General features: G+C 39.5%; 1 protein-coding gene across 1 annotated transcript; it reads left to right on the forward strand.

Moving 5' to 3' along the window:
* The first annotated feature begins 349 nt into the window (after window positions 1–349).
* LOC133517198 (tumor necrosis factor receptor superfamily member wengen-like) lies at window positions 350–23,286 on the forward strand. The gene is made up of 4 exons (XM_061850404.1): window positions 350–688; window positions 2,381–2,798; window positions 13,219–13,341; window positions 23,094–23,286. Exons 1-4 carry the CDS (start codon window positions 671–673, stop codon window positions 23,141–23,143), a joined length of 609 nt encoding a protein of 202 aa, XP_061706388.1. The 5' UTR covers window positions 350–670; the 3' UTR covers window positions 23,144–23,286.
* The last annotated feature ends 126 nt before the right edge of the window (window positions 23,287–23,412 follow it).

The following is a 23,412-nucleotide window of genomic DNA, read 5'->3' on the forward strand; positions in this document are numbered from 1 at the left end:
AAAAAAAAAAATTTAGGGTGGCTCCTCTACACGAAAAGTGAGGATGAATATTTTTTTTCGCTTCAACCCTGTACTTGGGTGTCATTGGATAGGTATTTCAAAACGAATATGGGCCTTCAAGAACCATTTTTTTGATAAAAGAAAAACTATAGAGAGTCAGATGGGTTAAGCGGTTTTTGAGGTTTTGCAATAAAGAGTATTTTGACGGTCGGGAAACTACGGAAACCTACACTGAGCATGGCCTGACATGCTCTTAGTCGGTTTTTTTTTCCCGTTAAGTAAAGATAGGCTCGTCCTTGATCTGCATCTTGCTGAAAGACCGAGAGGACCGATGGGTGGAGACATTTGCAGTGCTGTCTCGGGCTATAAACAGTTATATGAATGAGAGTCGCGTCGCTCCCGACTCCCCGGCCGCCACACGCGCCGCCAGACCCAGACCGTGTTCTGCAGCCGCCCGCACCATGCGTGCTCTTTCCCACACTAATTTAAACTAAACAAATGCACTAGAGTTTTTTTCGAAACACGCAACGCGAGATATTTTATAAGCGAACAACGAACTATGTTACAGAGTGGATCATATTATGGATAAATGTGAAAGTGCTCAAAGTGAACTTTCTAATTTAAGTTAAGCTATTGAAATGTGGTCCTTGGTGTACACTTGGTGGTATACATGAGTATAAGAGATAAGGTAAATATTTTGAAAAAAGTTCGTTACTCATTCAGACATCACAGATATTTTTATACGGCCAGTGAACCATGTCGCATAAAGTTTCTAAAGGGATTCCAATGAAACCTATTTTATGCTGCTTTATTAAAAGTATGTAGGTACGACACGGATGGCTAGCCGGGAGAGCAGAAGCAAAGGCTTTTAGAGTAAAAAAATCAATCAAAATAATAATATTAAATAAGTTTTTGGTAAAAAAAAAACATTTTTGGTATCAGCTTTTGTCGATGACTGTACTTTTCTTACCATGGGCAACTAACACTCATCGAGACAATTCTAAAAACCCCAAACACAATTAGGTTGCGTTGTTTCATCACAGAGTTCCTATGGGCGGCCATAGGAACTCTCCTGTCTGCATCATCAGATCAGCTCGATGGTACAGTAATATTGCATTGTCACCCGACTTACATATGTAAGTATGCATATTTTCAGCTCAATAGAAAATCGGGAAATGGGTAAAATTTAGCTTTCAAGATTTGACACCAACAAAATAACATACATATACATACTAACAGGGAAAGTTAAATAAAATAAGAGCTTGTAAAAAAAAACATCAACCCAATGTGATCAAAACATTGTAATTAGATACATGCGTAATAATTAAGGTAAGGTTCTTACGTAAGTACCTACTTCACACTGCTTCATCAATGTTATTTTTGTCATACCGATTTGATCAAAGACTGATATATCCCTTCGGTCGACTTTGGCCATTTCCTAAATTTGTATCTATCCAAACTTGTCTATTTCCTAACCTGTCTATTCCTTATCATGTCCACTTCCAAACTTGACCACTTCCGAACTAATCTATTTCCTAACTTGTCCGCTTGATAATTTATCTTTCCATAGTAAAACTAGACGAAGCCCCGCGAAGTGGGGCTCCTATTTCTGGGCGATTTGCCCTTCGGGCATTTGAAGCTACCTAACGAACCTAACCTACCTATTGATTTTTGGTGTGAAATCCGTGAAAACATTACACTTGGGGAAAAAAACGTAGGAAGGTAGGTAGGTTAGGTTCGCTAGGTAGTTTCAGATACCCGAAGGACAAACCGGCCAGAAATAGGACCCCGCGAAGTGAGGCTCCGTCTAGTTAAGTTGTGAAGGAAATGTTTTACTACAAATTTAAATACGAATAGGAAAATGACTGTTTAAGATTTAGTCAACTTTGGAATCTATAAAGTGACAACTTAGTAAAAGGACGATGTTGGAGTGGACGAATTCGGAAGTGGAGAAGTTTGGATAGATACAAATTAGGAAGTGCCCAAAGACGACCGGAGGGCTATATCGTACCTACTACAAGCTAAAAAGCTTTGTCGGTAATATTTTATAAGTATAAAGGTACAGAATAAAGCCAGCCACAGTAAAAATCACCAGTTTCAGGAATTTCAAAGAGTCTTTTCGTCAATATTGATTTAAAAGAATGTTCATTTAATTTTAAAATAGTCACTAGAAAAGCCTAACGTGGAAGGTCTAATCTCTGCGCTCCGCTGGCCGTGGTTTGCTGACCCCTGCACCGTATTATTTAAAATATAAAGTACATCTCCCACATAATCATATAGCTGCTTTCCCAACGCTCCGCTATCATTGGCTCGTGTCCGCAGACAGCATTAAGTACCAAACCAAACCAACACAATATTTACACTTATTTTTACCCTCCAGGTAATGCAAGGAGAGCTACAGAAGGTGTTGCTAGTTGCGACGCTAGCACTCGGGTCTGTGGTGGGTGAGAGCGTGTGCAAGCACAGGCACACCTGGTGGGACCGACAGAGGCAGGCGTGCGTGCCCTGCACGCCCTGCGACCGCGCCAGGAACCTTGTCGTCCGGTACCCCTGCGAGGTGTACCGCGACACCGTCTGCCAGACTTTACACATTCTAGACAATGATACCCAGGACAGTGAAAGTGATTATGAATATTATGATGCGGACGTGGAAGTGAGTGACAGTGAGCCGTGGGACCTGCAGACGTCGACGTTGGCTCTAGCCGTGAGCGGGTGTGTCGTGTTCTTTGTGGTCGTGCTGTCATTGTGGCTGTATCATGCGAAACAGATGAGGATCATCAAACGAGCACTTGAGTCAGGTGAGGAATACCTACTAGGTATTTTCCTATTTTGTTATATTTGTTGTGCTGAACAATCATACAACCGACAGACCTGGAACTGATGTGACTGGCCCCACAGCAAGGTGCTCTGATCTTAGTCTTTTGGCTGATAAAGTGATGAAGAATGAAACGTTGTGTTTGTGTCAGATAAGTATGTAGTTGTTAGACCAAGCTAAGTTGGCAGCGATTTTGATAGCCCAGATTGTGCAAGTGTTATTTAAACGTAATAATTTCATAAAATTTTGACATTTATAATAACACACATCTTCTGGGCTATCAAAATTCTTGCCAACTTAGCTTGTTCTAACTCTACGAGTATCTAACATCAGGGAACGTCTCAATATTCATTACGAGTATCCGATGCACCCATACATACATACATAAATAAATGAAAGTACGTGAGTACGCTAAACACAAACAAGACTTTTTTCCAGCTGCCACTTAGCGGACTTTCTCTGTTATTCCTAACATTTCTGTCGCCATTCCCGTTTAAAGTGACCCCGGGGTCCGTAACAATGACGCCCGTAGTAGATTCTGAGGCGGTGAGTAGGTAAGCGTTGTGAATACGGCCCTTCTCAAGTTTTATTTATTCAGGACGATGATCACGCGACCTCCGCGTCTTGCCTTATTATTATCCAAACTGACGGTGAGCGACTGAGCGTGGAATACCAACAAATCGTGGTACACGATGTTATCTTTTGAAAAGGACGCTTGCAGTACTGAGAATCTGATAAGACCTTTAAACATGAATCTAGTATTGGTGGGGGGAACTGACAGAACGGGATAGTCTTATGTATCTTTAAGTAGGAGTAGCAGAGAAAGCGTTATTATTGTTGTGTCACAGTCTCACATTGTTTTTTAATGCCCAGCGTAAATTTAGTACTTATGGTTTATAGGGGTTAAAAAATAACCATAATAATAAATATCAAATGGGAATTTACTGGGAATATTCCCAAATGGGAAATTACCGGTAATGGTAATTTACTGACGACACAATACTAAACATATGTCAAAAATCACCGTCATCATTCGGCCGAATGGTCAATTAATGAGATCTTAGCGAACCGAATACTCGGCCGAATTATTCGATTCATCTGTAAATTTCGGTTCGTTCTAATAAACCATTTGAAATATTTCAATCACATTATCAGCTAAATTAATCGCTTCCTATAGGTAATTTCTAGAGAAAAAGAGAGTACTTAAAAAGCAAGCTATATTTAGTCTTGCAACAAAACGTAATAAAAAATATTTGCATTTTGCGGAAGATTCGGCATCTTAAACGAATAATTCGGCTGAATACGAGAATATGCCGAGTAGGTACCGAATATTCGGCCCATCTCTAAATATTAACATTAAGTACAGTGTATAATTTTAAAGAAATTGATGATGATGAATACATTAAACTGTATAAAAATACTTTCCATATTTTAATGTCAATATCCAGGGAGAAAAATGGAGACTAAGTTTGTATAGAAAAGCGATCGTCTACATGGTCTTAATAGTTTATACTCGTACCTACCGTTGTTTTTAGCATTACACGTCACGCACGACCACGCACGTCAACCACGTTGTTTTACCTTTTTTCTAAAATAAAAAAAAAACAAGTGTTATTTACCTACCTATAAATCTACAAGGTGAAATCTTAGCCACCGTTCATACTCTGCGTACTGATTTTATAGGTCATACCTACCTATACCTACTGAACAACTTTTATTATGCGGTCAATGCCGAAATTGCGGAAAAAAAATTTGGCTGTCCCATATAAATCAGCGGAATCCCATAGAATATGAACGGTGTTATATGGAGTTACAAGTCCAAAATTGTTTTGGTTTCGGCAGGTTTCGGCATAAAAATAATGTTTCGGCCGGAAGTTCGGCTTCGGCCAAAAAACTGCCGAACTGTTTGTAAGTAGTCGCCATCGGATATATCGGAGCGGCCGAGGTGCTCAATAATATCTGAACCCGTACTCTAGCGCTTTAAAAATAGAGGCGTGTTCAGATATTTGTGAGCACTTTGGCCGCTCAGATATATTTGATGACGACTGTACCTATTTGCTTACTTTCTAGATGTTTTTTAGTTTTTACAAAGCTCTTTTGCATCCGTTAATTTTAATTTCATGCTCTGTTTAAAAATCTAGAGATACTTTTATATGTAGGTGGGTATTGGGTACATTCGATTGAATCCGGACTACATAATAAATAGTGTTCATTTGCATTGCACTTAAGTGTAAGTAGTTATAGTGTATAATATAAGTGTCTACTTACCTACTTTCACCGCCTGCGTCTCCTGCGTTACTACAATCCCAAGTAGCATTTAAGTGTCGGTAAAATCAATATACCAGCCAATTTAGAACTTAGGGTGGTTTAAGGGACTTATAAGAGTGTCAGAGAAAACTAACCTGAGCTCAAGCTGTATAAAATCATTATAAAGGAATCTGCGTACGCATGGGGTGTTATATCAGAAAATAAAAAATCTACTATAAAACTTTAAGTGTTGTGTGACACTTCGACCTAATTCTATCGTTAAAGCTGTATACAGGCTGTATTGTAGTATCAATTGGCACTTGTTGCTGTAAAAAAGTATCTGTAAACTCCGTTATAAAACTTTAAGTGTTGTGTGACGCTACAAGCTTATTCTATCATTTAAGCTGTATAGAGGCTGTAGTGTAGGATCACCTGGCACTTGTTGCTGTATAAAAGTATTTGTCAACTCCGATTTAAAACTAATTCTTATGGCGTAATTTTACACTATTATAAGTATAATGGTGTTATAACTTCTGTCTGTAAGGTTATTATAGAACTAAAAGAATAAATGACAGCTGTAGTACAGTTTTTGTCTGTATTTCTGACCAAAGTCGCTTAAAGTAATTTTTTGGCGTAATTTTGCACTCATATAAGTATAGTAGTTTTATGATTTCTGACAAGGAGTGTATTATAAAACTAAATGAATAAATGGCAGTCATTTCATAAAATCCAAAAGCTGTAGAAGTGACTCCATTAATTACATAGTACAGCTACTAAGATTATGATGCTCTCCAACTATCCTACAGGCTGTTTAAATACTGTCGCCATTTTACTATGAATAAAAACATATTTGAAAATATAATTAAAGATAAACTTGCAAATATTTAACAAAAACTTGTCATATTATGATAACCAGCTAAAATAAATTGACTTTAACCTTAGAATTAACATTAAAAGAAAAAAAACCTTAACCTTAAAAACAAAAACTAAACTTATGTACCACTTTTAGATATTTTTGTTATGTTTTTCTTGATTATTAAGCAGGGGCGTGAATATTTTGCCAGAAAAGATACACATGTTCACAATAAATAATAATCGGCACTTACCAATAGTAATATAACTGCTCTCAAGATCCTGTATCTTAACTGCACTTTATTACTTTCCACTTATATTTGTCATTTGTCGCCATTACAAATATAACGAGAAGACATTTTTAGACTTGAATATTTTTTATTCTATTGTAATTCTTCTTAAAAACCTATTTAAAACTGATATTCTTAAATCATATTTATAAGAGATAATCTGTAGTGCTAAGGTTTCCATTTATACCGAATTACAGCTATTATACAACTTATCTATTGCTTGTACAGCTACTGTACAGCTACTGTACAGCTCTAATAACGCGAAAAGCTGTATAATTGGGGCCCTTTTTTAACTTATAAGGGCAGTATAAGCGCTTATACAGCTGTAGTATAGCCTAAATGTACAGCTTATAGTATTCAAATAAACTGATATACAGCTCTTATACAGCTAGCAATGCTACTTGGGATATGTCAGTGCAGAAAGTGGTAAATGGTAAGCCAGCCTCCATTTACATGTTAAGAATGGTTAGGTCTAAGTAGCATTTAAAATCTCTTCATTAGGCTAATAGAGTAAATCACTAACTAACTAGGCAGTCTAGGCGCCCCCATAGAACAACTTCCATTCTAAACATCACATTTTTATAGAAATTTTACATAGGTATATGATGACATATCCACACTTTGAAATTACTAATTTTAGAGGGTCGGCCACGCGCTTGTAACACCTTTGGAGTTACAGGCTTCTATAGGCTACGGTGACTGCTTACAATCAGGCGGGTCGTATGCTTGTTTGCCACCGTCGTGGTATTAAAAAAACAAATTCCATGCACAGTTAGCGTAGTCCGTCTCGACTCTTGGTATTTTACGTACGTTCTAGATCTGTGGGTACTGTATGAACTCCTCTTTCAAAAAGGGCGCTCTTTACTTAAGGAGGATTAACTATGGAAATAAACAACCAGACACAAATAAAGCCAATATATTCAAAATAATCTCAAACCCTTATATACAATCCCTATAAACATTTCGATAGCGTGATGTAGAAATCGCCGCTCCCGGTACAGCGCCATCTCACGGGATATTTGGTAACAGTTTATATATTAAAGAACTTTACAAAAGTATGGACGCGAATAGGTGCCCCATAACGGCCATAACCCTTGCGTGAGGCTAAGAACGCACTGCGATTCATTTTTTGCGGTTTATTTCTTGCAAGTGCGTGCGCTTATGAAAGTTATGAAGAATGCTGTACGTTAAACTTTTTGCGGTTCTGAAATCAAAATAAATACATCGCAATGCGTTCTAAGCCTTAAATTTGATTTTTGCAAGTGGTCCTTACTCACAACTAAATATGGCCTCGATTTCATATCTGGGGGCGCAGTAGTGCCCCCGCCAAGACGAGCCAAGCGAAGCGCAAGGCCTTGCCCTAGAATTTGTGAAGTTAGGGTTTTTAGAGTTAGAAGCTTGGCTCTACAAGAGATCTGATAACTTTTTGACCGTGCGAGCCGTATGGTCTCGTCTTGGCTACATTTTACATGAAAATGTTTTTGATGGGATACATAGTACAGTAGAGGTATCTAAACTCATCGAACTGCCAGAAAGCGTTGAAAGATACAAACAACACCACCTAAGGTGGAAGTTTGATTTTAAGCATTAATTTCATCGCGTTCTGAAAACGAAGTCATAAATCTAGTCCACAGACGCCACCAGAACGAACGCCACGGAGCGGGGTTCACTACGCCTGCCGCCTACCGAGTCCGATGACTCCGATGAACCAGATTAACCAGTATAAGATATAATACACAGTCCGATTCGAACTTTAAGATACGTCAAAAATTTGGTCTAGATACGATATCGTATCTCGAGGGCTTCATGCTAAAGGGGCGTATAAGCAAGAACCCTACTTTTCAGGAGAGACAAAAAACTGAATAACTTTTGTTACAATGTACCGATTGTTCTACAATTTTGCATAGAGTATTTAAATTACTGTCTGTTTCATGTGTCATGCCTAGTTTCGTTCTACATATTCTAAAAAGCAGTAATTATGTAGCTACGCCTTTTTACCACGACAGTAATTTCCGACATATAGGTTGAAATTTTTTGAAAAATACTTGAGATTTATGGTCGTATAATTCATTTTTTTTTTCTATTCGATAATTTAATCATGAAAGGTGGAAATACTGTTAATAATGCGAAATACTTTAATTTTACAGTAATTTAGTCATCATTGTGTAGTTTCTTCTATTTTTTCTGATTTTTATACGCCCGTCTGGGCTGACGAATCTATCGTGTAAGTATCCTTTATTTGTGGCCGTATAATAGGGCGCCAAATTATATTTTGACTAAATATTCATAAGTTCATCTAGATTTTACCATTAAAATGATTCCTGATGGTTTTGATAGTATCACAACTGTCCACGAGATTAAGCAATGTCGACTCGAGCTGGTTACCGATTGGGTAAGTAACTATTTTGAATTGCCACTTTGAGCATTTCAGTGTTTCAATAGCCTCCGTGGTCTAATGGTTAGAGCGGTTGTCTCTCGATTCGGAGGTTCCGGGTTCGAATCCCGGTGGGGACACTGTCAAGCAAAAATCGCTTTGTGACTTTGTGAGACTATTCCCGGTTTGGCTAGGACATTGCAGGCTGAATCACCTGATTGTCCGAAAAGTAAGATGATACTGTGCTTCGGAAGGCACGGCGTAAAGTCGTTGGTCCCGGCTGCTATCTATCCGGTGGTGCTCGTCATGAGAGCCATGTCAGAGGCCTTTGGCGACTCAATAACTCTAACACCAAGGTTTTTAAGGTACATCAATCTTACAACCCACACGATAAGAAGAAGTGTTTCAAAAGGCAATCACGCCGCTTATTCTGATTTTTGCCTATAATAGCAGTCGTTTAGCACTTCGCTGGGAGTTAGAGTTAAGACGTGTGGGCTTACTTAAGAAAACTGACTTAACTGAATTCCAATAAGATCATTTTTACTATTTGTGATAGTAGGTAAATGGTAGTCGCTCAAAAGTCGAGTAGTACAAAACGATTTTATAGAAAAGAATTGAAATTGGTAGTAAAGGATGCATGGAAATTGCTAAGACAACACAATGACAGCTTTACTAAAAAAGCAGTCAAGAAACAATCAAACGATTAAATTTAGAGTGCATTAACTAAAACAAAAGGTTAAAGTTAAAACGTATCAAAACTTGTATTCAGACAATAAACATTACTCCTTTAATGGTACCACTGGTAACAAAATTATAACTATCTTAAACAATAAAATATTAATCAAAACTTCTAAACAAATAAATACGACATCATTTATCGTCATTTCATAAAAAGAAACAATATTAAATCTTCTGTACTAATAAACCTAAAAGTAGTTTAGCTAACAACTTAACTCATTTACGTCTCCATCAAATTATAACAGAGGAATGTTACACTTAAGAATTACTACCACCCCGACGGAGGACGAGTGGCTACAGACATATGAGGTAATCAGCCCGCAGCGCACGCAGTGGGCCTTAAACAGCTTTGACTCCTTCAAATCTCCAGGAATGGATGGGATCTTCCCTGCGCTTCTTAAATGGAGCGGGAAGCATCTCACTCTGAAGCTGACCATCGTTCTGCGCGCCTGTCTGGCTCACAGGTACGTGCCGAAGCAATGGAGGGAGGTCAAGGTTATCTTCATACCGAAACCAGGTAAAAACGACTACTCGGACCCCAAATCCTTCAGGCCCATCAGCCTGACCTCTTTCATGTTGAAAACATTAGAGAGGTTGTGTGACAGGTACCTTAGAGAGAGGGTGCATATTCATGTGCCCTTGCATCCAAACCAATATGCCTACAGCCCTGGCAAATTACAGAATCGGCACTTCACGCAGTAGTAAGTAAAATTGAGGTGGCGGTCAAAAACAGATCCATGTGCTTAGGAACCTTCATAGATATAGAAAGGGCTTTCGACAGGACCAGGTTCAGTAGCATTACAGCAGCACTGGTAAGACATGGCGCGAATGCAGTTATGACAGAATGGATAAACAACATGTTGAGCCAACGAACCATCAAACTCGGGACGGGCGAAACACAGCAGGCATTAATGGCAAAAGGATGCCCCCAAGGAGGAGTCCTATCGCCACTACTATGGAACCTTGTGGTGAATGACCTGATCACCACACTAAACAATAATCACTATTACACAATCGGCTATGCTGACGACATAGTGATACTGACGAGCGGCAATCATGCAGGTACGGTATGCGATGTACCCGCTCTGCACTAGCCATCGTGGAACGCTGGTGTTTTAACAACGAACTCTCAGAGAATCCCAACAAAACTGAGCTGGTTATGTTCACCAACAAACATTTCCGCCTGTTCGACACTGAACTCCAACTATCTGCGGAAGTAAAGTATTTAGGGGTAATACTTGACAGCAAATTGAATTAGAGCAATCACCTAAGGCAAAATTGACAAAGGCACAGTCGTAATCTGGCAATGTCGTAGGATAGTGGGTAGAACCTGGGGGCTAACCTCAAAGATAACTCTATGGCTTTACCAGGCAGCCATGCGACCAATAATAAGCTACAGTGCGATAGTTTGGTGGCCACGCACCAAACTATCCGTAGTTGAAGCTGAACTACAACAAATCCAGAGGTTAGCCTGGCGACCACGGGCTGCATGAGGACAATACCAACCGCGGCCCTGGAAGCCTTACTGAGCCTGCCGCCGCTGCACCTCTTTATACAACAGGAAGCGCTAGCTACGGCGGTACGTCTCAAAAAATCTAATCTCTGGAGACCACCTAGGGTACCACACACCGAGATCCTCTACGAGACGATAGGTAAGGAACTGCTAATAGAAGCGGTGACTGACAGGATACCCAGACAATTCGTCTTCGACAAGAAATATAAGATACAGTTACACGAAGAACCTCGTGAAGGACTCAACCCATGAGAGCTGAGAAGCTTCACGGATGGATCAAAGACAAGGTCAGGCACTGGCGCTGGAGTATTCTCAGAGGACCTAAACATACATATCTCAACACCACTAGGACTTGACTAGGTGCCCACAATACAGTCTTCCAGGCAGAATTGGCATCATAATGGCAGCACACGCAATCGCCTCAAGGAAAGTATTGGACTACTCCATCCGCATACTCTCTGATAGTTGGCCAGTACTACAAGCTCTGCAAAGTTATACTTTGACCTCAGGGCTAATCTACAAATGCCACAAAGCTCTGTCAGAGGTAAGCACTACTACCAGCTTAACTCTGCAGTGGATCAAGGGACACAGCAACTCGCGAGGGAACGATGCGGCCGACATATTGGCGAGAGGATGTTCGGAACTGAGGGTGGCAGGATCGGAGCCAATTATACCTCTGCCTTATGCCTGGCTCCGGAACATGCTGCGACACAACACCAAGGTAAAACACCAACCGTACTGGTCTAACCTAGGCACGTGCAGGCAGGCGAAGGAAGTCCTCCCGACAATCGACCCCAGTTTGTCGAGGAGGCTGAGACAGCTGAAGAGGCCACAGGTCCGGCTTTTGACTGGGGCCATAACCGGCCACGCCCCACTAAACAAACTCCTACTAACCCTACGTGTTACAGATAGCCCCCTCTGCAGAGCGTACTTGGAGGCAGAGGAGACAGCCGCCCACGTCATTCTTGAATGCCCAGGGCAGAGCTATCAGCATCAGAGCGCTCCACTTCATTGTTATTATTCGCACGAGATGTACACCATACTGTAACGCACTAGACACTGACTGAGAGACAGGCGGCCCTAGTGCGCTTACCCGCTTGACAGAAAGAGATAGTAATATGCGGCAATCAAGGACGCTGTCTCCGCGCCCCTTTGGCCCGGCATTATTTGAAGGCCAACGTAATTTTTGTACGGTCGTATGTTCATACGCCTCTTTGCCGCGACGCACTTTGAGGATAGTTGGTAAAAGTTTATGGTCGTATGTATGTACGCCTATATAGCGTGACACTATTTGGTGATTCGCACTGTCACGTGAGAGAAGTATGTACGTACGCCTTTATACTCCGATGAATATCGGGGACTGAATGAAAATATCACTTATACGCCTTCAGTACGGCTTTTTGGAACGACATAAAATTATGACTGTCTGTTATACGCCAAATGATTTTTTAATTATTTAATTAACTAATTGTTATGATAAAATTATGAAAAAAATTGTGCTTACGTATTGTTACAAGACGAATACGATGCCGTTAAAAACGAAAAATGGCATTTTTGCGTATACGCCCCTTTGGCCTGAAGCCCTCGATATGGATCGGATATGTCATTGCCAAGTGACGTTTTTGTTTAAAGAAATCTTAAAGTTCGAATCGGGCCGACAATGCCTGCGCATTTGTTATTGTTACGGATCTCGTACTCAAGCCGAACTTCTCATAATTTAACGTTTACCTGAAGTAATTGCAATACCTAATACGGGGGCTGATAGAGTTGTACTGGGAGTTCTAAACACACAGGTGGACCAGTGATCAGGTGGTTCAGGTGCACTCTATGACCACGTACGCATGTTTTTTGGTTACAAATGTTACGGACCTCGAAGTCCATTATGGTTTATACTGGTCCATTTGAGGCGAAAGTTCGACGCGCAACGTGTAATTCGGGGCCAGGGTATGCGCAGTGAAAGCCACGTAAACAATGCGCGTTTGTTTGAACATGTGCGCTACTAATTTCGACCCGCTGCGCCCGCGACCGCCCGAGTAACAATAGCTAACGGTATTTTGGTTGCATTCTCCTATGAGCGCTAAACCCAAAATTAGAACGATCCATTTAGTATTGATTCTAGAGCGAGTTGCCTTTCAATTAAATTTTAATTAGTAAAATATGAAGGGCACTAGTGGAAAATTACTTGTTAGGTATAGGTATTCAGGTACATATTATATCCTGCTGAAATTTAAAAATATTCAATTATTCAATGCTCAATGCGCGAGCTCGACAGTAAATAGTCAAGGTCAAAGAATAGCTCATTAATTAAAGAAAAAATACCTACATTCTTGATTTTACTTAGCTCGCATTGTCCGTGGCTCGGTGTAACATGATTCCGTAATCTTTACAGATATGCAGGAGTTTTCCGCGAAGCTGAGGCTAATGGAAGCAGGAGACGCGGCGGTCGAACCAGTCGCGCCCACGGACCACCACATCTACTGCAACATTCACGTCGGGAAGGACGCTCTACTTGGTAACATTCATTTCTATTAAGACGAGGGGTTATTACATTTATCCCTTCGCCGGACACTTTCTGCTGAGAGGGACAGGGAAAGGTAGCCAAGGTATGCGAGGGTAAAAAAATCTTTCAATTTTAATGAGCTCTTTATTTCAAACATTACAAAATGATCTACAAAAATGGCAGCTGTAACCGCATACAAAGCCATAATAAAAGGATTTTAATAGTTATTTGTTTTATAAGGGGGCAAAGTTGTTGTTTAACCGCTCTAGCTAATATTGATACCCGAGCAAGCGAAAGATTCCAAAATTGAACCATGAGTGTAGCGAGTGGTTCGAAAAGTGAAATCTTGAGCGTTGCTGGGGTTTCAAAGCACGAGGGTTAAACAATTTTTTTCCCCCAGTGAAACACAAAAATTTTCACCACAATATATAACTCGAAGAAAATATTAACTATAAGATATCTAACAAAATAAAATTCAAATGACATCCTTAAATATTTATCACCAGCTAACATAAGGAAATAACTGAAAATTTGCATCTGATTACTTTACCTTACCCCACATGGGCCACATGTGGATAAAATGTGGGATAAAATGCGAACTTCTCATTACTTTTTGAACAAACAAGACAAGAGCCTTTACCAGCTGGTGTGGGTGGTTAAATCAATAACTATCCCCGATAGCTATCACCAACATACTTGTCGGATATTGAACAAGTAAAAGAACTTGAACCTTTTCCTTTAAACCTTACGGCTTAAAAAAAAAAATTACATATATAGACAGATAAGTTGCCTATATTTTTATAATCACCTTTATCTTATACCTTTAAACGAGCAATTCTTGAATACATATTTATATATTTCGGGGATCTCGGAAACGGCTCCAACGATTTCGGTGACATTTGCTATATGGGATATGGGGGTGTTCGTGGGCGGAAAAACGATCTAGCTATAGGCCTTATCTCTGAGAAAACGAGCATTTTCGAGTTTTTATATGTTTTCCGAACAAGGCTATAGGTCTCCCAGATATTAATACCCTTAATTTCAACACTCCACTAGGTATACATGTTTAGGATATTCTTTACCGCTAACTAATTTTTTAACTTCGCCGCAATCGGGTTATCTTTTAAATTCATAATTTTATTTTCTACATTTCGCTAAGGCACTAATTAAACTTTACGAAGCTTACCCAAAAGAGGAATGTTTATGTTTTGCGCAGCCATAACTCCCATAAGCAAGCCGAGTAGAATCCTCGCTGGCGTCATGCCAGTCAAGTTTAAAATACTGTCTTGCGTGGGTGCTCGCTCGTCTGGCGCCGCTACAGTTTTTATTTATTTTCAGACGTTTCAGAAACGGAGGTCACACATTTCACGTTTGCATACCTAAGTATATGATAAAGACATGCGATAAACAGCACTTAGGACCTTACTACGCAGTTTATAAGGTAGAATTACGATGCTAAACAAACTGCTGGAAGCTGGACGAGACTTGCCTTTACCTACTATTTTCAGTATGAGAAAATATCTTCTCTTCTGACAATACATAGATAAGTACCTATCTTCAAATACCGACCGAGTGAGCACGAAACGTTTTCGTATCAGCTTGGGTAACAAAATGATTGCCGGGACACATCCTTATGTGAGTGTGGCCTGGATGATGGAACCCTGAATCATATTTTCCTGAATTGCCCCCGTCTTAATCATTCTCATTTGTACTCTGGTCTCATTTTTCAAAAAATCCCTCTTCCGACGCATATGCCCTCTCTTTTAACTCCTAATCCCTCTGTATTTCAAATCCTTTCAAATTTTATCAAAATTAACAATTTAAACTTATAACTATTCCCTGCTCCTTAATCTGACCAACACTTTCGTGCTAAATCGCAATCCCGTTTTATGGGGAACTATATTGACGTGATGCTGGCAAATGCCTTCGTGGCGATAGCCATTAAAAAAATGATTTCAGATGTCCTGCTGTTCTCCTCTACGATCATCGCATTTCTCAATCTATAAATAATAATAAATATTACAGGACATTACGTAAGAAGTATTTTTTTGTTGATTCTTTTTTTTAAATGACGGAGCAATGAGGATTCGCGATAAAAGCTAAGCCAGTAATAGTACGTCAGCCGCAATAATATGTTACGTACTCTTCGAAGGCCGCAATAATATGTGACACGCTCTTATGGCTCCACAAATAAGATCTTGTCAGATATTTTTGCGGCCTTCGCTGAGGAAAGTGTGTATAACATCGTATTGCAAGTGACTGTACCTATATTAGGTATCAATCAATAAGTATATGCTCTGCTTCATTGTCATTCCGATCTCAAACGATTATCTGAGGCCAGCTGGATACACTGGTTGCGACTTAACTGGCGAGCCCACGGAATACCAACACGACGCCATTACGACGGTTACATTTTAATAGTGCTGTCGAAACACTGGAATTGTGTCACACGCAACGGTCGCTTTCAAAGTTTTTTTTTTTTTTTTATACTACGTCGGTGGCAAACAAGCATACGGCCTGCCTGATGGTAAGCAGTCTCCGTAGCCTATGTACACCTGCAACTCCAGAGGAGTTACATGCGCGTTGCCGACCCTAACCCCACCCCCCTCGTTGAGCTCTGGCAACCTTACTCCCCGGCAGGAACACAACACTATGAGTAGGGTCAAGTGTTATTTGGCTGCGGTTTTCTGTAAGGTGCGGTTTCAAAGTGACATTATATCAATGAGACTATCGGTATCGGGTACCACGACTCACTAAATACCGAAAATCTTGGGCAAATCAATTAAACGCGCTAACCGTATAATAAAAGTCTAAGTAAAGTATGCCACAGGGGTTGGAAATGTTACTGACCGTATTCAGTAGTGTGAGCTCATAGGCTGAGCTGAGCAATTGCAGTGAGAGGGCATTGTAGCGCAGCGTAGGTAAGGGTGTACGGTGTAAGGTGTGGTAAATCGAGTGGTCAAACATTTCATTAATTGTGTCATCAGCAACAAAATAAAGCAGTTTGGAAACATATTGTAACAGTGAGTTCACAACAGAGCGTCGCTGTTGCCAGCGGCAGGTAACGACCCTGCGGGCCCTAGCACACGTGCCGTAAGAGGGTCATTTGTAATGCCGGCCCGTCCGCGCCCGCCTCTGCTTCCGCCCCTGAGGGCTTCAGTCGCGCCGCCGGGAGCGCACTTCCTGGTCGCAACGATTTTTGATAACGAGTTAACTATAACTCTACTCCAAATATAGCTACGGCTACGACAAACAAAGTTGCTGAACTTTCGCGAGTCCGTACCGTACTAAATTCCTTGAAACTACTTAAAAATACACGTAAAACTAGCACGTTTAAGCAAAACATTTAAATTAAAACTCACTTTCCCATACAAACATCTTTCTCGTGCATCGCACAAGTGAGCGTTGAACTTGAAATGTATTATTCAGCGCAAACAACTCGTGAGATGTATGCATGGTGGTCCGCCGTCCGATCTAGGATAGAATACTTTTATAGCTTTCCCAGTACTGTTCTGCCTGTTTCCATACTACCAGAACGAGTTTGTTTGAATAGTTTGAATCCAGAGTTTTTCATGTTCGGATGGTTAATACGGGAGTACGCCTTTATGCAACTGAAGGTCCAAAAAAAAAGTGAGTCGAAAACATCATGCATGATTTAAGATGATAAACTTAAATTTGACTGTGTAACCATGTGTAACAGAGCATTAAATAATTTCCGAAATAATCGCTCTGAAAGCCCCCAAAAATGGGTATATATCTCTCATATTTTAATTTAACCAACGCTCAGACTATTTCGCCTCTAAAAAATTTATATTATATAATAGCACCCTAATGCGAAACCCAAATTAACCCGTACTCTCCGTAAGTACTTAGTTGATTAAAATGCATCCAGCGGCCCTTACCTACAATGGAGACGCGGTCCTTAGCTGGCCGCGGCTCTGGTAACAACCCCAGTCACGTTTACTCGTGATAACGATTAAGCCGGGGCTCTTTAGGATCGGTCCATAGTTGTCCACAATAACTACTTTCTTATTTGTTTCTTCACGAAACCACTTCCGAGTGGGTTTACATGAGTTTCGAAGTTTGCCGTCACCCTGGCGGGCGTTTTATTTATATTTTACGAGTATAGTACCTACGAACGGCACTATGTATGTACTGTGAGCCTATATAGCGGGAACTTGCACTAAGGAAAGTCAGGTCAGGAATAAATAATCCTAATCTTTTATTAGCCTACAGGAATTATATTTTGTAAACATGGTTGGTATAATTCAAACGTCTAATTAGCTTGCAGTTAATGAGTTGCAGAGTTGCTTACTCTAAATTTAGAAAGTATTTGCTCGCAGTGCAGGGCAGACATTAACAACAAAGTTTAACCACATACACACGGATGCTTTAAAACAACTGATGTTTACGATCTAAAATTCACATTAAGTTCGGTAAAATGCAAGACAGGAATTTAGCTTCTAACTCGTACTAATTCGAAACAGATTTAATTGAAACATACAAAAAATCTTCACGCTATTGATATTAACGGGCGGATGCCGAAAGGTAAAAACGTGCGTCACGACGGCCCCATTTCTCTCCGAGCCAGGAAATGGTCCAAAAGCTTCCTCCCAGCGATGTTAGCGAGTCAATAATAGATCCCATCAATTTGACTGAAATGCGATTATATATCGCTCTGTAAACCGGCACCAGACATCGATGACGCGTGAAATGATTTAAACATAGCGAGTGGATATTGGCGGATGCAAAGGTCCATTATGTTTACCGTAGATATCATATATTATACTCTTGCCAAGTTGCCAAATTCTAACGTTTTTGACGTAAATCGATTCGACCGCAAACCATTTGCATTATGCAATCTGCCTTACAATTTAAAATAAATTAAGAGTAGGTGGGATAGTTATACTATCGGTAGGTATTTACGAATAGGAATCTACGCACCTAGAGATGTGCATGTACAAGTTGGAAAATGAAGACACAAACGAAGTTTTCATTTAGAAAATGAAAAACAAAAAGTTTTTGAAACTATTCCTAGAGGAAATTTCAAGTGGTTTTGTGAAGCCGACCTCCCAAACCCACAATGGCTCCAATCTTATTAGTCAGATCAAGATAACTTGGCAGCGATTTTGATAGCCCAGGCGGGGCAAGTATTAAGTAAACGTCATAATTTTATAGAAGTTTGAAGTTTAATATAACACGTTGCCCCGTCTGGGCTATCAAAATCGCTGCCAACTTGGTCCGACTCTATGGTTCCGTTCAAATTCAAACTAAGAGAATTGAGAATTTGTCATATTTGTTCGCCCACCGCCGACGTTAATTTAAAATTCACTGTAACTCAAACCCAATTTGGCGATAGGTATTTGCATTTCATAATAAACAATGGAATATCATGAGAACAGGGGAGTTGACAATTTCTCGGTCATGTTATGAATGCAAAGTGAATTTCCTTTCGGGGCCGCGGAAGTCGCCCCAACGCCGTAACTCCTTAAGGAGTTCTTTAGCATGCGGGGCGTCCCGTCATGTCAATAACTCTTCAGCGGGAGGTAATGAAAATAATCGTCATACTTAACAACAGTATTCATCATTAATCCAACAACGCTACAAGGACAAAATCTTTCATACTAAGTAATGAATGTAATAATAAGTCTTGTAATGAATGTCAGAATGTCGTATATGTATATAAAACAATCCCGATTACCAGCAATAAACCTATTTGGGGTTCACCTACTTAATAAAACGAGCTTAGATATTTTGAAGAAGCCTACTAAGATTGGTGTTTAGTATATTTTTTTGGTAAGAGATTTTTTTATTATTTAGGGTTCCAAAGTATTTTTTGGTGGTCATTATAATTGTAGCCGAAATTAAGTGGTTTATTGTAAAACACAATTCCCTAATGAGGGTGCCACTGGAGGGTCGACTCAGTCTTAAGAAAACATTACGATAATATTTGCTAAAACCGCAACGCAACCTGTAGGTCAGCTATTTAATTAAATATTAAGAGGAGGCGTATATCCAGGAAAATAGAAGGAAATACTCATAGTGTTGTGTTCCTGCCGGTGAGTAAGGTTGCCAGAGCTCAACGAGGGGGGGCGGGTTTAGGGTCGGCAACGGGCATGTAACTCCTCTGGAGTTGCAGGCGTACATAGGCTACGGAGACTGCTTACCATCAGGCAGGCAGTATGCTTGTTTGCCACCGTCGTAGTATAAAAAAAAAAAGATACGGCACGCCGCAAGAAAATTGCAATGGAAGATATGGTGAGTCAGAATGGCGGGTGTACCTAAATAAAAATAAATGAAAATATTACGCTATGTTCCCGTGGTTATTGATAAATTATAAAAGACAAGTTTTTGTACCTTCATATTCAATTATAATATGAGCCATTTTATTTGTAGTTTTCAAGTTTTACTCATTTTATATTTTGCTTGCTATTACAATTTTGCAGGCGTTATAATTTTTCAAGTTATCGATCTCATTTTTTAGGAAAAACAATTATTTTTATTACGCCAGGAATTAGTACCTTTAATGTTTAATCTGTTAAGTTCAAATAAATCAGAAAATCATGTCCTAAAAATGTTTTTTCTTAGGAAGATTTCTTTGAATTGGCGCCTAGCCTTTTTAAGACATAATTTTCTGAGTTATTTGAACTTAACAGCTTAAACATTAAAGGTACTAATTCCTGGCCTTATAATTGAATATGAAGGTACAAAAATTTGGCTTTTATAGAAAATAGCAATAATCACGGGAATATAGCGTAATAAAGTACACCCGCCATTCTGACTGTCAGGATGGCGGGTGTACTGTACCCTTAGTGTAAATAAATTCGATTTCGAAACGTGACGTACGCGTTTACGTTTAGTCTCATTTTGTATTGGATTTAGAAAGAGCGCGCCAAGCGGGACGTTTTGGAAACTCAAAATCCTATACAAAATGAGACTTAAAGCAAACGCGTTCGTCACGTTATGATGTCGATCAAATTTACACTAGGGGTACTGTTTTTTGGTGATAACTTTAAGTACCGTGAGGTACAATTTTTTTTAAAGGAGGTACTAAATAGTACATATTAGGTACAAAAATATGGTATGGTTTTCATTTAATTTTATTTAGGTACACCCGCCATTCTGACTCTCACGAAGATATGGCCGTCGCTCGAGGTTTTGTTTTACCAGACATGGATGTCTCATAGGAACTCTGTGATAAAACAACGCAACCTGATTGTGTTTAGTGTTGTTAGAATTGTCTCGATGTGATGAGATTAGTTGGAAAGAAAACAATCGGTGATAAAAGCTTGTATTACCAAAAATTTAATTTTTGCCAGTAACTTATTTTTATATCCCATTATATTTATTTTTCAATAGCTTGGGTATTTTCCTGACAGGTTCCGGGTAGGTAAAACTGAAAATAAATGAAAATTAGACACGTTTTCGTGATTTCTTTCTATTAGGCGACCCCTTACCCTTTTAAGATTTTATTTGGAGTCTGCCCTTGCGAATATACTTCGGTAGATAGTCTTGTTTCCGTGTGAATTTTTTCATGGCATTTGCACTCTTGGTTAAAACATGTAAACATTCAATAAGTATATAACCTACAATTATGATTTAGCCCCCACTAATCGAAGAGTATTAGGTAAGTAGTACTTATTCGTTAAATTATATTGATTCACTGGACACGAATTGCGTACGAGTACGTACCATACATACTATGGCAGTAACGAGCAAATCAGCGTCGCAGTAGTAAACAGAAGGAAGCCATGATGGTAACAATAAAATACCACGGTCATTGCACGTGCACGTCGATCATTACATGGTGTGTACATCCGGATCTGATCTGTAGCTAAGTTTCTACATAAACAAAATTATTTATTCAAGAAACTCAAAGGATTTAGCTTTAGGTAGGGTATACCTACCAGCAAACTGATGAGGAAATCAGTAATTCACACATATGCATAATCCGAGGGCTATTTTTTGTGCCCGACGTACCTGCGTAAGAAAAAAAAATCATCTACGTGTCACGTTTACGTGATTTATAACTAGGGTTTATTGTAACAACCCGCAACAAAACAGCACGACTAATAAAACGTACGTAATATGTAGGTGTACGGAACCAATGATGCAGGACGACTCTCATCCTTAAATTACAGTGGCGGCAGACATCCCATTGCATAGTTGGCTGATTTATTATGTTTATGCATCTTCTCAAGTGCGGCCTCCAACTGTTCTCGAAAAAGATTTAAATTGTTTGTCTCAGACAGGTCGTAAGAATTGGCAAGCTTTGAAGGTCAAATGTATTAGACGCATGAGATTTTGTGCATGAATTTGAATTATATGAAGCTTAAATTTCCAATAGATGATAAGCAACTAAGCTTGATCCCACGTATAAATCGGCCCCACGCCAACGACATCATCAGTATGCGTTACATATTAAGCTGGAAGTTTGGAGAAATGTAATAAAACCATAGACATAAATAAAACAGTTTTGCAACACAAATACGTGATTTATAGTTACATTTCATGGACTTATGGAAGCTGTCGCGAGTTATTTCCAAGAAAATTTGTAGTAGGTACTGTCTATTAAAACACTCGTTTAAAGCAGACTGTGCGTCGTCGGCTGTTGCACACAATGTTACATAATGAACTCGTCTACCTAGTATCTAGGACTTAACTCAAAACATCAAATAAATTATTCTAACAATAAGAATGCAAAGAATTTGAAATAAAAGGTAAACGTATGTTAGAATAACTCCACAGTTCCAGGGCCAGGAATAAATAGAAGGGGTAATTTTAATTTCCGCATATTGGCGCGTTCGGTGCAGCGAATAGTCTGCAGCTGGGTCGTTTAGGATTCTGAGGCACGCGCGCGAGCCGTATTCTAATATGGCTGCGAACCGCTATTAGCATTTACTTCGCGGACCACTTTTTTTATACCGCGTATTTTCAAGACCGATTGGAATTCAAACCGCACACTCTACAAACATTAAAAGCAAGAGATTCTCGAGTAATTAGACGGTTATTTTCTACAATTATTTTAAAACCTATTATTATTAAGGAGCTCCCCGCGGATTTCATCGATTTTTGACTAGTTAGATTAGATTTTTGAGTCGTTACTCCTACATTTGCACTATAGACAGAATCTACACATTTGGGTTAGTCTTTGACGTCTCTATAAACTGGTCAGACATTTTATTTTTAAACTAATTAACACAAACTGTATGGCCAGGAAATCAGTTTTTTGGCCTAAAATTGGTCAACTTTGATGCCAAATATCTCGAACTTTGAAGTAAATATGGTATACTATATTGCTTACAGCCGTTGGTGTTAGTATGATAAGATACAAAAAACATTAGAAAACTAAGATTCAGATCGAAGGTCATTGGCGTTAGGAACCCCCTTAACCTTTTGACCGCCACCGTCGGCTATGGCAGACTTCTGAAAGACTTGCCAAGGACGCCAACGACGGCTACAGCCGACAGTTTCGCCAATGCAATAGGGACTAACGCGGGACTCCGTAAAGTTCAATTTCGCTTAAATAATCGTGTACGCCTGCGTCCGGGGCACGGCATGTTCCTTCGCCGTCTGGCGTTCAAAAGGTTAATTAAACACTTGTTTGATAACTAAAACTTTTCTAATTATATGTAAATTCAGATGATAAGGACATTTGGAACGATCAAGACGATCGAGTTGGAACGATCCTTGGGGGCGTAAAGTATTTACCTATCTGAAGAAAAAAAGTGTAATTTTTGACAGAATCTTTCATTTTGTTACAGGTCGCACGTCGACAAAAAAAAGCAATGTCTACACACAAGAGAAACACTAGCGTCTAGCGTGCATGTCACCGACAGATAATGGACAACAATAAAGTCTCCATCATCCAACATGGAACCTCGCACTAGGAGATAAGAAAATCTCGATAGAACTGCAAGTTTACAGTTTAATTAAAAATCAGTATAGTTTTTTAAACTTTCGTTTTATTTATCGCCCGATTGACTCTGAATTGGTATCGATCAGGTTAATAATTACATAAAGATGGAATATGTAAAGCACTGAAGGTAATTTCGCACAGTAAAACAACATAACTAATATTTG

The sequence above is a fragment of the Cydia pomonella genome, chromosome 4, assembly GCF_033807575.1.
Source record: "Cydia pomonella isolate Wapato2018A chromosome 4, ilCydPomo1, whole genome shotgun sequence".
Taxonomy (NCBI): domain Eukaryota; kingdom Metazoa; phylum Arthropoda; class Insecta; order Lepidoptera; family Tortricidae; genus Cydia; species Cydia pomonella.

Bases quoted from the DNA above. Each gene is read 5' to 3' on its own strand.
- LOC133517198 (XM_061850404.1), top strand. The intron at 2,799-13,218 runs GTGAGGAATACC...TAATCTTTACAG, and splicing joins CAAACGAGCACTTGAGTCAG to ATATGCAGGAGTTTTCCGCG. The intron at 13,342-23,093 runs GTAACATTCATT...ATTTTGTTACAG, and splicing joins CGGGAAGGACGCTCTACTTG to GTCGCACGTCGACAAAAAAA.